Here is a 14,958-nt window from a genome sequence, read left to right on the forward strand (position 1 = left end):
GCTTCTTGACCTGCATACAGGTTTCTCAGGAGATAGATAAGGTAATTTGGTATTCCCATCTCTTTAAGAGCTTTCCACATTTTATTATGAGCCACACAGTCAACGGCTTTGGCATAGTTGATGAAACAGAGTTGGATGTTTCTCTGGAACTCCCTAGCTTTCTCTGTGATCCAGAGCATGTTGGCAATTTGATCTCTGGTTCCTCTTCCTTTTCGAAACCCAGCTTGGACATCTGGAAGTTCTTGGTTCGCATAATGCTGAATCCTAGCATGCAAGATTTTAAGCATGACCTTACTAGCATAGGAGATGAGTGCAGTTGTCCAGTGGTTAGCACATTCTTTAGTGCTACCCTTCTTGGGAATTGGGATGAGGACTGACCTTCTTCAGTCCTGTGGCCATGGCAGGGTCTTCCAGATTTGCTGACATACTGAATGCAGCACCTTGATGGGTGTTTAGTAGATGCTGCCAAGCAGTCTTCCAGATCACTAACTTGTTCTTGAACTTCATTGCTGCTTAGACATACCTTCCTCCAAAGCACTTCCTCTGAGCAGTCCTTCTTCCTCCTAATTTCATTTCAAGAAGAGAGGACAGACATACAGGCACGTGGGACCAGCTAAGCAAAGGCTCAGAAGTGGGAAGGGCCTGATTTGGGGTGGGGGGGACTGAATCACTCTAGGGGAGCACAGCAGTCCTGCAGCCCCCTGCCCCACCCCTCCTGGCCCCTCCAAGCCCCTCTTTGTGCCCAGGATAAGGTGAACTTCGCGCTGTGCTCGGGCCCTCGGCTGGAGGCTGCCCTGGCCTCCAAGGACCGGGAGATCCTGCGGCTACTGAAGGATGTGCAGCATCTCCAGAGCTCCCTGCAGGAGCTGGAGGAGACCTCCGCCCACCAGATTGCGGACCTGGAGCGGCAGCTCACCGCCAAGTCCGAGGCCATCGAGGTAGGTCTCGCAGGAGGAGGCGGGCAGACGGGAGATGGGGAGGGCATCCCCCAGAAGAAGGATGTGGACCAGCCTCCCCCATCTGTGTTTGTTCTTCTAGAAGCTAGAAGAGAAGCTCCAGGCACAGTCTGACTATGAAGAAATTAAAACAGAGCTGAGGTATTGTGTCGGGTGGAGCCCCTCACACCGCCAGGCCCTCTTCCCTGGCAGGAGGCTGCCTGGGAAGATTGCCAGGGTCCCTCAGGAAAGCTCATCACCTTCCTCCCTCCCACCAGATCCCGCTTTGTGGTACCCTGTCTCCTGTCCACTGGCACCCTGGCTATCATGCCCAGTCCTTTGTCATCAAGAGCTGCCCGTGGGGAAACAGCCTTGTTGGTGCTGTTGCGGGGCAGGGTTGGGGTGGAGCAGGGGGAGGAGTGAAAGTGGAAGTTAGTCGCACAGTAGTGTCCAACTCTTCAAAACCCCATGGACTATATAGCCCACCAGGCTCCTCTGTCCATGGGATTCTCCAAGCAAGAATACTGGAGTGGGTTGCCATCTCTTTCTCCAGGGGATCTTCCCGACCCAGGGATAGAACCCTGTTCTCCTGCATTGCAGGCGGATTCTTTACCAGCTGAGCCACTGTGGGGCAGGGGGTGATGCCTTAATCAGACCAGCTCAAGCTGCACCTCTCCAAGGGGAGCAGACCACTTCACAAGCCACTGCTTCGGGCCTGTTGTCCACTGAGTCCCACGTTGTGTGAGACCCAGGGGTGGGGTGGGTGCTCTCAGGGAAGAGGAGCAGGTGGTGTGCCTCTCATGAGGCCTCCCCCTGGCCTGAGGACCCGGCTGGCCTCACACTCTGTCTGCACTTTCTCTGGCAGCATCCTGAAAGCCATGAAGCTGGCTTCCAACACCTGCAGCCTCCCCCAGGTGAGGGTCCCCACCAGCGTCCCTACCGGGCAGGCTGCCCTCAAGAGCTCTGCACCAGCCATGCCCTCTCAGCCCTGCTTCTTGTCCCCTCAGGGCATGGCCAAGCCCGAAGACTCACTGCTCCTGGCAAAGGAGGCCTTCTTCCCTGCGCAGAAATTCCTTCTGGAAAAGCCTGGTCTTTTGGCCAGCCCTGGTAGGGGAGGCGGGATGCTCTCGGGGCTGAGGGGCTGGGGTGGGAGCTGTCCGTGGGTCTCCAGCCTCCTCCACACCCTCAGACCACTGCCTTTAACACAAAGGGCAGGAAGACAATGGGTAAAAGGCGGGCATGTTGATTGAGCGCCTGCTGCCTACCTGGGGCTGAGCTGGTGGCCGTCCACGGCTAAGCCAGTGGGCGACTGTCCCCTAAGGTGGGACACATGGAGACACCCAGCTCACTCAGGCCCTCCCAGGGTCCCTGGAGGGATCCCTCATGCCCAGCCTTCGTGAGCAGCAGGGAGAGGTCACAGGGCGTTCACACTAACCCTTACTGCAGACTGCTGGGAAAAGCTTGTCTCCCCCAGATCGCCCCTTCTCCCCACACAGTGGCCTCATGACCTTTCAGCCATATGGCCTCAGCACATGTGTGTGCTGTCTCCATTTCCTCATCTGTGAAGTGGGCAGTTATCGGCCCTAGTAGGTGCTGTGCGGGTAGATGCGAACGCGTAGACAAGGAGCACGGGGTGAGCACTTAGGAAGTGGGCTGTCCTGCTCCGGGATGGGGATTAACCCTCCCCGGGCAAAGTGCTGGGCCTGTAACAGGTGCGCGGTTAATGCGCTTGGTGGTGGGAGGGTCACCCCGGAACTGGAATCTGGCCCAGGCCTTGCAGAACGGGGACTAGAGAAGGGGGAGGGGAGCGTGTGGCAGAAACACCAGTGTTGGTGCCTCACGCCTTCGGACGCCTATAGCGCTTCCCCGCTCCCCTCCTGCCCTCTCTCCGCTTCCTCTCCTTCCAAATCTCTCCCTTTTTGTATGTCTCTCTGCCTCTCACTGTCTCTCTGCCTCCCTCTCTATCTCTCTGAACCTCTGTCGCTTCGTCTTTCACTCTGTCTCTGCCTATCTTTGTCTTCTCCCATGCTATTTCTCTCCATCTGTCTGTCTCCCTATCTCTGTTTCTCTCTGTGTCTCTCTGCCTGTCTCTTCCCATCACTGTCTATTTCTCTGTCTTTCTGTCTCTCTCCTCTCTTCCTCTGTCTGTCTGTCTGTCTCGGTGTTCTAGAGGAGGACCCTTCGGAGGATGATTCCATCAAGGACTCTCTGGGCACGGAGCAGTCCTACCCGTCCCCTCCACAGCTCCCACCGCCACCAGGGCCCGAAGACCCCCTGTCCCCCAGCCCAGGGCAGCCCTTGCTGGGCCCCAGCCTGGGCCCCGATGGGCCTCGGACTTTCTCGCTGTCCCCCTTCCCCAGCCTGGCTTCAGCAGAGAGACTGACAGGGGACACGCTGCTGTCCAAGCACATGATGCCCCCGACTGCCTTCAAGGGGGAAGCTGGAGGCCTGCTAATGTTCCCCCCAGCCTTCTATGGCGCCAAGCCCCCCACGGCCCCTGCTACCCCAGCCCCTGGCCCTGAGCCGCCCGGGGGTCCTGAGCCAGCAGAGGGGGGCGGGGGCGGCATGGCCACGGCAGGGGCTGGAACAGAGGAGGAGCAGCTGGACACGGCGGAGATCGCCTTCCAGGTGAAGGAGCAGCTGCTCAAACACAACATCGGGCAGCGGGTGTTCGGCCACTACGTGCTGGGGCTGTCCCAGGGCTCGGTCAGCGAGATCCTGGCCCGGCCCAAGCCCTGGCGCAAGCTCACGGTGAAGGGCAAGGAGCCCTTCATCAAGATGAAGCAGTTCCTGTCAGACGAGCAGAACGTGCTGGCCCTGAGGACCATCCAGGTGCGGCAGCGAGGTGGGTGCTGGCTGAGGGCCCGTCCACAGAGCCGTCTCCCCAGGCCAGCCCCAGGCGTGGGGCTGTTGAGGGCTGAGAACACGGCTCGCAGTTCAGAGCCTGAGTCTGCCACCTCCCAGCTGTGTGACCTGGGGCAAATGACTTTGCCTCTCTGTGCCTCAGTTTCCCGCCTTGTAAAATGAGGGAAACCATCCTCAATTCCTCCTGGGGCTCCCTGTCCCATAGACCTGGGTGCTGCTGTGGTGCAGTTCAGGCGGATAATGGTGGGGAAAGGCCGGGTCCCTGGGGCTGCCTTGGCAGGTACCCTGTAAGCACTTCCAAGCCTCAGTTTACCCATCCATAAGATGACCGGGGTGACCCCCCCAACCTTGACAGACTCAGTTTTTAGAGTAATCCATGTGAAGGCCCCAAGTTTTGACCCCACAGACACCTGAGTTTGTGTCCCAGCTTTGCCATTCATCCGCTTAGTGACCTCAGGCAGCTCTCTTTAGCTGCTTTATGTCTCAGTTTCCCCATCTGTCAGGCTCCTAAAGAGAGTTAAAAGCCTAAAGCATGTAATAACTCCTTGAGAATTGTTAGCTATTTTCTTTTCTTTCCTTTTTTTTTGGCCACACCTTGGGGCATGTGGGATGTTAGTTCCCCCACCAGTGATCGAACCTGCATCCTCTGCAGTGGAAGCACAGAGTCTTAACCATTGGACCACCAAAGAAGTCCCAAGATGATTGTTCACTTTGATGGTGGCTGCCCTCATTGAGTTTTGTTGTTATTTCAAGCTGAATCTCTTGTGGGTCCACAGTTTGTCACACGGACTCACAGTCTGGCTCTCACTCTCCCGGCCCTGGGAAGAAGACACCAGCGTGTCACCCTGCCCAGCACCAGGGACTGACCCCCAACATGCAGGTCCCCACAACAGACACCTCCTTTCCTCCCCCAGGCAGTATCACCCCAAGAATCCGCACGCCAGAGACCGGCTCGGATGACGCCATCAAGAGCATCCTAGAGCAGGCCAAGAAGGAGATCGAGTCACAGAAGGGGGGTGAGTGTGGCCACAGCAGGTGAGGCCTGAGGCCTCCAGGGCCTGTCCTGAGCAGGAGGTGAGGCTGTGTCCACCCCAGAGGGGATTCCAAGCAGGTCTGAACCGCTTTTCCTTTTTCACAATCTGCAGCCAATGAGATCTAGGCCTGGAAAGTACCAGATCCATTATCCAGTATGGGAGCTATAAGCCATTTAACTACAGTTAAGTGAAATTACGGAGAAGGCAATGGTACCCCACTCCAGTACTCTTGCCTGGAAAATCCCATGGGCAGAGGAGCCTGGTGGGCTGCAGTCCATGGGGTCGTGAAGAGTTGGACACGACTGAGCGACTTCACTTTCACTTTTCACTTTCATGCATTGGAGAAGGAAATGGCAACCCACTCCAGTGTTCTTGCCTGGAGAATCCCAGGGACGGGGGAGCGTGGTGGGCTGCCGTCTATGGGGTCGCACAGAGTCGGACACGACTGAAGCAACTTAGCAGCAGCAGCAAGTGGAATTAAAACCTCAGTTCTTCAGCCACAGCAGCCACATCACACAGGTGACACCACTGCCGAGTTCTGTTGGGGGTGCTGCTCTGGGTTGTTTCCGGAGGCCCCGTGATCAGTATTCACCAGGCGCTTGTCAGGCACCTCGACCTGAGCCTCACCATCTGACCATCCATCTCACCCTCCCTGCACTGTACTTTCTGGTTCCCAATGAGATGCTGCTCCCCCAGCTTCCTCCCACCTCTCTGACCGTACCTCCTCCACTTTCCCAGTGGGTGCCCAATCAGAACGCAGTGATTGACAACAACACAGATTGATCTTCTTACAGTTCTGGAAATCGGAAGTCCAAAATCAGCCTCACTGGGCTACAGTCACGGTGTCGGCAGGACTGCATTCTTTCTGGAGGCTCCTAGGGAAAATCCGTTCCCTTGTCTTTTTCAGCTTCTAGAGGGCGTCCAGATTTTCTGCATCCTGGCACCTTCCTTCATCTTAGCGTTGTAGCATCTTTAGTCTCTTTCTGTCTCTGTCTCTCATCTTTCTGCCTCCCTCTCATAAACGCCATTGTGATTTTGTGGGGCCCACCCAGATAACCCAGGATAATACCCTCATCTCAAAATTCTTAACTCTGATCATATCTAAAAATTCCCTTTTGCCATGTGAGGTAACATATTCACAGGTCCCAGAGGTTGGGATATGGATATCTTTGGGGGACCGTTATTTAGCCTATCACAGTGCACCTTCTCCATCAGCCCCTCATGGGGTTCCCCCAGAACTCCACCCCAGGCCCTCTGACTTTCTTATTCTTCTTAGATGAGTTAATCTGCTCCTGGAAGTTTCAACAACCCTAACCCTAACCCCGTCCAGGGGTTACTTAAGTTTTCTCAAGCTTGTACATCCCGCATCCCACCTGCCACCAGCCTAGTGAGCCAGCATCATCACTTGCTGGGACTATTACAGTAGCCTCTTTACTGGTCTTGCCAATGACCAGTCTTGCTGGTCTTGCTTTACTGGCCTAGACCCCACTCCAGCTCATTCTCCAACCAGAGGCCACAGGGATCCTTCAAGAGGACCACATATTCATGTCACTATTTGAAATCCTTCCATGGCTCCCTATTACCCTCAGGATAAAATCCTAATTCCCCAACAAGGGCTACAGACCCTAGAATAGTCTTCAGACTCCTCCTGACGCCTCCATGCCTCTCACATGAACTATTTTTGCTCATGACCATCCTCAGTCCTGTTTCTGTGCCCCTAAGGCCATCTTCACCCCAGCCACCTTTCTGCCCAGCTCCTGCTCCTACTTTACAACTCAACTCAGGAGTCATCTCCTCCAGGAACCCCTATCCCCATCCTGGTGGATTGGAATCCACCCCTCCTCAGATCCCCTGTAATGACCTGTGTTGTTCGGTGCAATGGAGCCTGAGTGCCTTGGCTGCCAATTTTGCCTCTGCTATTTATTAAACAGTGTGACCTCTGGCAAATTACTTAGCCTCTCTGTGCCTTCATTTTCTCATCTTATAATAGGTGCAGTATTTGTATTCCCTTCTCAAGGCTGTGTGAGGATCAAATGACATCAGGCATGGCACGCACTCAGCTGGGGTCCAGTATGTAGAAGATGTCCCTGGAAAGTTAGCCGTCCACATTACATTATCACTATGTCTCCATTGTTGCATTTATTCATGTTACAAATGACTCTGCTGATGTGGCTGTCCCTCCAAGTGGGGGATTCTTGCAGCCAGGGACCTATCACATCCCTGCACCCAGCATAATGTAGTACAGCCAGCGCAGACCACAGCTGACTCAACTGGACACCGGCTTCAGCACTCCCACTCCATTTTACAGTATCTGCTCCCCCCTGGTGGTGACTTGGGGCAAGTGTCCCTATTCCCAAGTCTGCTGCTGGAAGCTACGAATTTCCCACGGACCCCTCTTTTCCTGGTCCCTGGAAAGGACAGAGAGAGGTTAACCCTGCTGGGATGCTGCACTGCCCCACCCAGATAATCTGCTGAGCCCCGACTGTGTACACACTTAGCTATGTCTCCTTGGTCAATTCTGGTAGCAAAAGAGAGGCAGTCATTCAGTAAACATTAAATGCCTACTGTGTGCTGGACAGAGGTTACACACGTAGATGAGAAACAGTATTGGGGTGAAAAGAACCATGAGAAACAGTCTCATCTAACTCTCCCACTAAAAAGGACAGCTGAGGCCAAAGAGAGGGGGACATACTCACAGTTATTCCGAGACCAGAGGAGAACACGGGCCTCCTGACTCCCTGCACAGTGCTCTCCCACTGGGAGGTCTGCATCAAGGTAGCAAAGAAATTAAAAAGACATCACAGAGGGAAACCTTTGCTCGAGTGGCCCAGGCAGGAGGTTTCCATTTAGGGTCTGAAAAGTTCAGCAAGAGGAAGAGTGCCAGGTTACCCCCCGATGTCCCTCACGGAAGTGAAGACTAAGCAGAGAGCAGTTAGCATCCCTCTGGGGAGGAAGTGAACGTGGCTGACACTGACCTGGGAGCTCTGCTTTTGGGGATCAAAGGAAATATTCAGAATGGGAACAAAAATGTATATAGAAGCTATCTCTTTATTGTTGTTTCCAACAGTGACAAAGTAGAAACCTAAGTGTCCAGCAGTGGGGGGCTGGGTAACTAAAGCCAAGAGTATTTCTTCAGTGGCATATGCAGCCATTAAAGATGGAAGAACTTCAGCTCGTAGGAAGAAACACTCATGTTGATACTAAGTGGGAGCAAGCCAGGCCACACTGAACAGATTGGAAGGGAAAGCTTGGGAAAATTTCACGTGATTACCACTGGGGGAAAGCTCAGAGGGGATTCTCATTTTCATCTTAAGTTTTTGTGCATTGTTAGCTTTTTTTTTTAACAGAGGGGGATTTTTTTGGCCATGCTCGCTCTCTGTTGCTTTGCGTGGGCTTTCTCTAGTTGTGGTGAGCAGGGGCTGCTCTTCGTTGCGGCAGCTTCTCTAGTTGCAGAGCACGGGCTTGAGGGTGCTCGGGCTCAGTAGTTGTAGCACCCAGGCTTTGATGCCCCACGGCACGTGGAGTCTTCCCAGACCAGGGTTCAAACCCGTGCCCCCCGCATTGGCAGGCGGATTCTTACCCACTTCCACCAGGGATGTCTGCTTTTTTTGGAGGTAAAATTCACATAACATGAATTTAACCATTTTAGAGTGAAGAATTCAGTGGCCTTTAGTTCCTTCACAATGTTTTGCAGCCACTGTCTCTTTATAGTTCCCAGACATCTTCATCACCCCCAAAAGGAAACACTGTAGCCGTTAGCAGTCGCTCCCCATGCCTCACCTCCCCTGAGCCCCAGGGAGGCCCCAGTCTGTTTTCTGTGTCTGTGGCTCTCCTTGTTCTGGATATTTCATATGAGCGGAAACTGTCCAAAAGGTGGCCTCTTGTGCCTGGCTTCTTTCACTTCACGTAATATTTTCAAGTTTCCTCCATATGGTATCAGTGCTTCATTCCTTTTATGACTGAATAGTATTCCATTGCTCTATTGCTTTTTAATTGGCAAAGCAATAGAAATTATTTTTAACGGCGCTATGAGGATCCACCGGGGTGCAGACTGCACAGTGAGATAGTAAAGGAAGGGCTGTGTTGATCTAGGTTGGTTCAGGGGTGGGGAGAGACCCCAGTGTAGGAAAGGCCACTTAGAGAGCAGAGGGAAGCCCGGTCCTGCTGTTCTTTTGTGTTGACCACTTGTAGAATTTTCACCAAGTAATGTATTGCTTATTTGGGTTGCTCTGCCGCTCAATAGAAAGCAGGTTATACTGTGTGTCCCCTTCTGGGACTTGCTTTTATTTGCATAGGTGGATCACAGCATGTGTAAAAACAACTGTCTTCTTCTAACCTTACAGTATCCCCATGAGCGCTTTTTCCACATAAGCTAAAATCTGTGTCCACCTGGTTTTTATCCCCAGACACAGAGGTTGCCCCCAACATGTCGCTGGTAAAAATTCTGTGCTGTGAACATCTTTGTCCTTCAAGCCATGCCCTGTCCACGGGCCTCCAGCCTCCCTGTCCCCTTTCCCACAGGCGAGCCCAAGAACTCAGCAGCCCCACTGAGCATCACCAACGGCACAGCCCCCGCCAGCACCACCTCGGAAGACGCCATCAAGAACATTCTGGAGCAAGCACGCCGCGAGATGCAAGCGCAGCAGCAGGCCCTGCTGGAGATGGAGGCCGGCGCCCGGGGCCGCTCGGTGCCTCCCTCGCCCCCAGAGCGGCCCTCACTGGCCGCCATGAGCCAGAACGGGGCCCCGACGCTCGTCAAGCAGGAGGACAGCGGTGTCGGCAGCGGGGGGACGAGCAGCAGCGGCACGCAGACCTCCCTCACGGTCCTGTCCCCGGCCGCCTTCGTGCAGAGCATCATCCGGAAGGTCAAGTCGGAGATCGGCGACGCCGGCTATTTCGACCACCACTGGGCCTCGGACCGCGGCCTGCTCAGCCGCCCCTACGCCTCTGTCTCGCCCTCACTCTCCTCCTCCTCCAGCTACTCCGGCCAGCCCAATGGGCGGGCCTGGCCCCGTGGGGACGAGGCCCCCGCAGTCCCCGAGGACGAAGCGGCCGGGAGCGAGGACGAGCCCCCCAGGGTGGGCGAGCTGAAGGCTGAGGGGGGCGGCCCTGAAGGGGGCGGCGGCGGGCGGCTGGCCTACTACCCAGCCTATGTGCCCCGCACGCTGAAGCCCACCGTGCCGCCCCTGACCCCCGAGCAATACGAGCTCTACATGTACCGCGAGGTGGACACCCTGGAGCTGACGCGCCAGGTCAAGGAGAAGCTGGCCAAGAATGGAATCTGCCAGAGGATCTTCGGGGAGAAGGTGAAAGTGGTGGGGTTCGCTCCAGAGGTTCAGGGAGCCTGGGGAGCAAGGACATCTTTGCCGTGTCCATGGCCTGGAAAGAAGGGTGTGTGTGAGTGTGTGTAAGTGAGCAAGAACTGAGCAGAAGCAGGATTCAGACCCAGATCTGAGTGACCCCAAAAGCCCTTTTTCCTGTCCCTGGGCAGTGGGGAAAGGGGAGCCACGGACAAGGCTGGTGTTCAGTTCTGCGGTTTTAAAAGCTGTTAAAAGCTTCCATCTGGTTAGTTAATAGCCGCCTACCCCCCTTCTCCAGTAACCTCCATCCCTCCCATGGTCCATTCCACTTAAGTGTTAGGCTCAGCTCAGCTCGGAGGAATGGGAAACACAACATAGGAAGGCTTCCTGGAGGAGGAGGCACTTAAGGGGTCTTAAGAGTCCAAGGATGATTTTTAGATGGGCTTCCCTTTCCCTGGTAAAAAATCTGCCTGCAATGCGGGAGACCTGGGTTCAATCCCTGGGTTGGGAAGACCCCCTGGAGAAGGGAAAGGCTACGCACTCCAGTATTATGGCCTGGAGAATTCCGTGGACTGTAAGGAAATCTGGAAGGGCACTGCAGGTGGAGGGCACAGCACAGGCACACAGCAGGCATATGGAGAGTGAAGATCACTTGAAGGCAGCCCTCTCCTCTTGGAACAGGAGTGAGCATGGGCCCTAAGGGTCTGGGGAAGAGAAGTGGAGGGGATGGCCAGGACCTGCTGACCCAGCCTTCCCGCCCTGCCCATCCCCAGGTGCTGGGCCTGTCACAGGGCAGCGTGAGTGACATGCTGTCCCGGCCGAAGCCGTGGAGCAAGCTGACGCAGAAGGGACGGGAGCCCTTTATCCGCATGCAGCTGTGGCTCTCAGACCAGCTTGGCCAGGCCGTGGGCCAGCAGCCCAGCGCCTCCCAGGGTGAGTACAGATGGGGCCCCGAACCACCAAGAGCCCTCACTCTTCCAGTCTGTGCAGTGGCTTCACTGCCCAGGTCTCCCTTCCCCTGCCCCTCCCCGCTGCTGCCCTGAAAAGGGCCCCTGCTCCCCTTTCATCCTTCCCTCAGCCAGACTGACCTCTAGGCGGCGCCAGAGTGCCTAGACTGAGCGGGAGTAGGGGTGGGGGCGGTGCCCACCTAACCATCCCATGTCAGAAGTCTGCTGATTGATCTCTTTCCCAGCAATCCAGCTTGCAGCCTCAGAATCCTTCTTCGCACAGAGCCTTTGGGTTTATATTAACAAATTTCCATCAGGCACCAGTTAAATACATTGAGGAAAAAGTACCTTTTTCCACTTCACTGGAAGGTGCCCGGTGGACCAGCACAGGAATTTCTGAACACGCCCCTCCCCATTAGGGACACCTCCCCAGGCATGTCCCCTGCCCTCCCCGGACTGTCCCTTGGCTCAGCTCACGCTGGAAAGTCCAGTGAGTGGGTGACTCTTGATTCCTCAGGAGGTGACCCCCATTATCTCATGGAGTCCTCTTTATGGCCCTGAGCAGGGTAGTTGCAAGTATAGCACTGCTTGTATTATGGCCCCATTTAACAGATTCAGGAACTGAGGTTCAATAAAGTCACCCTATCCAAGATATCTTCTAAAAAGTGGTTTTCTAACATGCTGCTGCTGCTGCTAAGGCGCTTGTTATGTCTGACTCTGTGCGATCCCATAGATGGCAGCCCACCAGGCTCCCCCGTCCCTGGAATTCTCCAGGCAAGAACGCTGGAGTGGGTTGCCATTTCCTTCTCCAATGCATGAAAGTGAAGTTGCTCAGTCGTGTCTGACTCTTAGCAACCCCATGGACTGCAGCCTACCAGGCTCCTCCATCCATGGGATTTTCCAGGCAAGAGTACTGGAGTGGGGTACCATTGCCTTCTCCGTTTTCTAACATATATGTACACAAAATGTCTTATGAAAACTGTGGTTTTATTTTTTAAGGTAATTACCATTTTGTTATAGTGAGACTATTAAAGCTGTACTCTCACAGCAACTGTCAAGTATATATATAAAATAGGATTGTTAACCTCAGTCACCGTGCTGTGTATCAAATACCAGAACTTACTCATCTTATATGCATCTTTTTATTACATTATATTATTGATTGCTGTGGGGACTCACTGTATTTTACTTAGCTAACTCTGGCAGTTGGACTTGTCAGTCATTGCCAAGTCCTTTTTTTTTTTTTTCTCTTAACTTTTAATTTTGATGTAATTTCTAACTTACCAAAGCGTTGAAGCAATAGAACCAACTTCCTATATCCTACATACTGATTCACCAGTTGTTAATTTTGCCATATTTGTGCTCTTTCTCTCAACCATTTAAGAGATTAATTGAAGATATCATGCCCCTTTACCCCTAAATATTTCAAAGTATTTAGCAAGAATGAGAAATTTTACAATAATACAATACTACTATGTAACCCACCATCTATATTCCAAGTTTCTTCAGTTGTCCCAATAATCACCTTTATATAATTTTATCTTTCCCTGTCCAGGTCAAATTCAGGATCACTTGTACTTAGTCATCATGTCTCTTTAGTCTCTTTCAATTTGGACAGTTCTTCTGCCTCTCTCTAAAGTTTTTTAGTTTTGACGTTTGTGAAAACTGGAAGCCAGTTATGTTATAGACTGATGCTCAGTTCAACTTTGTCTGATGTTCCCTTGTGGTTAGAGTCAAGCTGTGCACTTCGGGCAGAAATGTCCCAGAAATGTTGCTCTGTCCTTCTCAGTCCATCATATCAGGAGTCACCAGCTGTTGATTTGTCCTGTGATTGGAGGTGCTAACTTCAATCACTAGATTGAGGTGGTGTTGGCAGACAACTGTACTTGTAAAGTTACTGTTTTGCCCTTTGTACTTAGTAAGTATCCTGTGGGGAGATACTTTGGGACTAGGTGGATATCTTTTTCCTCCTCCAACTTTCATCTACTGGTTTTCACAGCCAGGATGGTCCCTACCTGAGATTTTACTGTGGTAGTTGCAAAATGGATTGTTGCTAACTCTTGGCTGTAACAAACAAGCCTGCCCAAACCATGCATGTCTATGCCAGATTGCAGTAACTGCCTTCTCTGTCTCTCTGCGGCCCACAGTCAGTCCCACTGAACCAAGGTCCTCGCCATCCCCACCCCCTAGTCCCACGGAGCCACTGGAGAAGAGCTCCCAGGAGCCCCTGAGTCTGACACTGGAGAGCAGCAAGGAGAACCAGCAGCCAGAGGGACGCTCCAGCTCATCACTGAGTGGGAAGATTTACTCGGGCAGCCAGACCACAGGGGGCATCCAGGAGATTGTGGCCATGTCCCCCGAGCTGGACACGTACTCCATCACCAAGAGGGTCAAAGAGGTCCTCACAGACAACAACCTAGGTACAGGGTACCGGGAGTCAGGGGTGCTGCCTCTTGCCCTGCTTGGCTCCCCCTTGCCTTAAGGAAAGAGCCATGGTGAGATCCCAGGCACTGGGGTCCCTTCTGCAGGTGCTGCTCAGCCCTGGGCCACCCAGGGCTCCCTGGGAGGCATCTGACTCTGAACTGGGTCTCTAGAGTGGACAGCAGGGAGGTCAGTATGCTGTCCTCCTAAAGTGCTTAGCCCACAACTTTCAAAACTTCCTTCCAGGAGGACTTAGAGAATCCCAGGAAGATTCGCAGTTATTCCGAGTTATTCTCAGATAACTCAGTCCTCATCCAATGCTGGGGGCCCAAGGGAGACATCTGGATTCTTTAATTTTTTGAATTACAAACTCCTCCACGTCTCAGATGGGAGTCAAGTCATGCACACAAACCTCAACTTTTCACTACAATTTTTATAATAAAAATAAGGTATCACTATTTGAAAATGCCAAACAATACAGAAAAAAAAAAGTTAAAATGTAAACAAGTAAAATCTCCCCTAACCTCCCAGTCATACGCCACAGTTTTTCTGTATCTTTGATATTTTCTGAACACATACAAAATTGTATGTTCACCTAGTTTCTTCTCTTCTTGTTTCTAGATAGATGAAATTACACACAGGCTGTCCTTCCACTTGCTTTTGAAAAACTTACACTCTTCTGCGGACCCTCTTCTGCCTTAGAATGAATAGCCCACCTGCAGTCTTTGTCACTGTTGCAAAAGTTTTCAGGCCATGGATGCCCCACATTTTTTATGCAGCTGATGAGCATTTTGCTTGTTCCCAATTTCCTGCTGCCTCTGAAACCACATCCACATGCGTCTTTGTGCCCTTGGGCAAGTACAACTGGAGGAGAAATCCCAGGCAGTGGAATTGCTGGATCAGAGGGCTTGCATATTGAAATTTTGATAGAATCTGTCAAATTACTGTCTGACAAGGTGATACTTATTTGTGCACATGAAGTTTGCAGACAATGTCAGGGATCCCCTAGGAGTGAATAACATCTGAATCATGACAGCATTTTTGTTTGGCAGCTATCTGCCTGCCCCCATCTCCTGTTCTGCAGAAAGTTCCCCAGATGCACACAGGCATGGGTCCCCCAATGTGTCTGGTCCTCCCTGCTGAGTTAGTGGAGACATTCCCTGGTTTCTGCCTGTCCCTTGTCTCTCCCGGGAGCACCTGTGCCCAGCCTGGGGTAACAGGTCGTCCCCCTCCTCCCCTGTCCCCAGGGCAGCGGCTCTTCGGGGAGAGCATCCTAGGGCTGACCCAGGGCTCCGTGTCTGACCTTCTCTCCCGACCCAAGCCCTGGCACAAGCTGAGCCTGAAGGGCCGGGAGCCCTTTGTGCGCATGCAGCTGTGGCTCAACGACCCCCACAACGTGGAGAAGCTGAGAGACATGAAGAAGCTGGAGAAGAAAGGTAAGCCCTGGGAACTCTGG

General features: G+C 53.1%; 1 protein-coding gene across 3 annotated transcripts in view; it reads left to right on the forward strand.

Annotated features, from left to right (window-relative positions):
* CUX2 (cut like homeobox 2) overlaps window positions 1-14,958 on the forward strand; it is a 277,693-nt gene that overhangs the window by 254,476 nt on the left and 8,259 nt on the right. For 2 of the 3 annotated variants that reach the window (XM_061384789.1, XM_061384791.1), the window contains exons 11-20: window positions 747-938; window positions 1,039-1,097; window positions 1,801-1,849; window positions 1,922-2,042; window positions 3,106-3,780; window positions 4,715-4,816; window positions 9,356-10,140; window positions 10,908-11,067; window positions 13,229-13,501; window positions 14,750-14,938. In XM_061384789.1, coding sequence (XP_061240773.1) covers window positions 747-938; window positions 1,039-1,097; window positions 1,801-1,849; window positions 1,922-2,042; window positions 3,106-3,780; window positions 4,715-4,816; window positions 9,356-10,140; window positions 10,908-11,067; window positions 13,229-13,501; window positions 14,750-14,938 — 2,605 coding nt within the window. The remainder of the gene's footprint in view (window positions 1-746; window positions 939-1,038; window positions 1,098-1,800; window positions 1,850-1,921; window positions 2,043-3,105; window positions 3,781-4,714; window positions 4,817-9,355; window positions 10,141-10,907; window positions 11,068-13,228; window positions 13,502-14,749; window positions 14,939-14,958) is intronic. The other variant, XM_061384790.1, reaches the window with a different exon arrangement.

Source organism: Bos javanicus, chromosome 17 (genome assembly GCF_032452875.1).
Source record: "Bos javanicus breed banteng chromosome 17, ARS-OSU_banteng_1.0, whole genome shotgun sequence".
In the NCBI taxonomy this organism is placed as follows: Eukaryota; Metazoa; Chordata; class Mammalia; order Artiodactyla; family Bovidae; genus Bos; species Bos javanicus.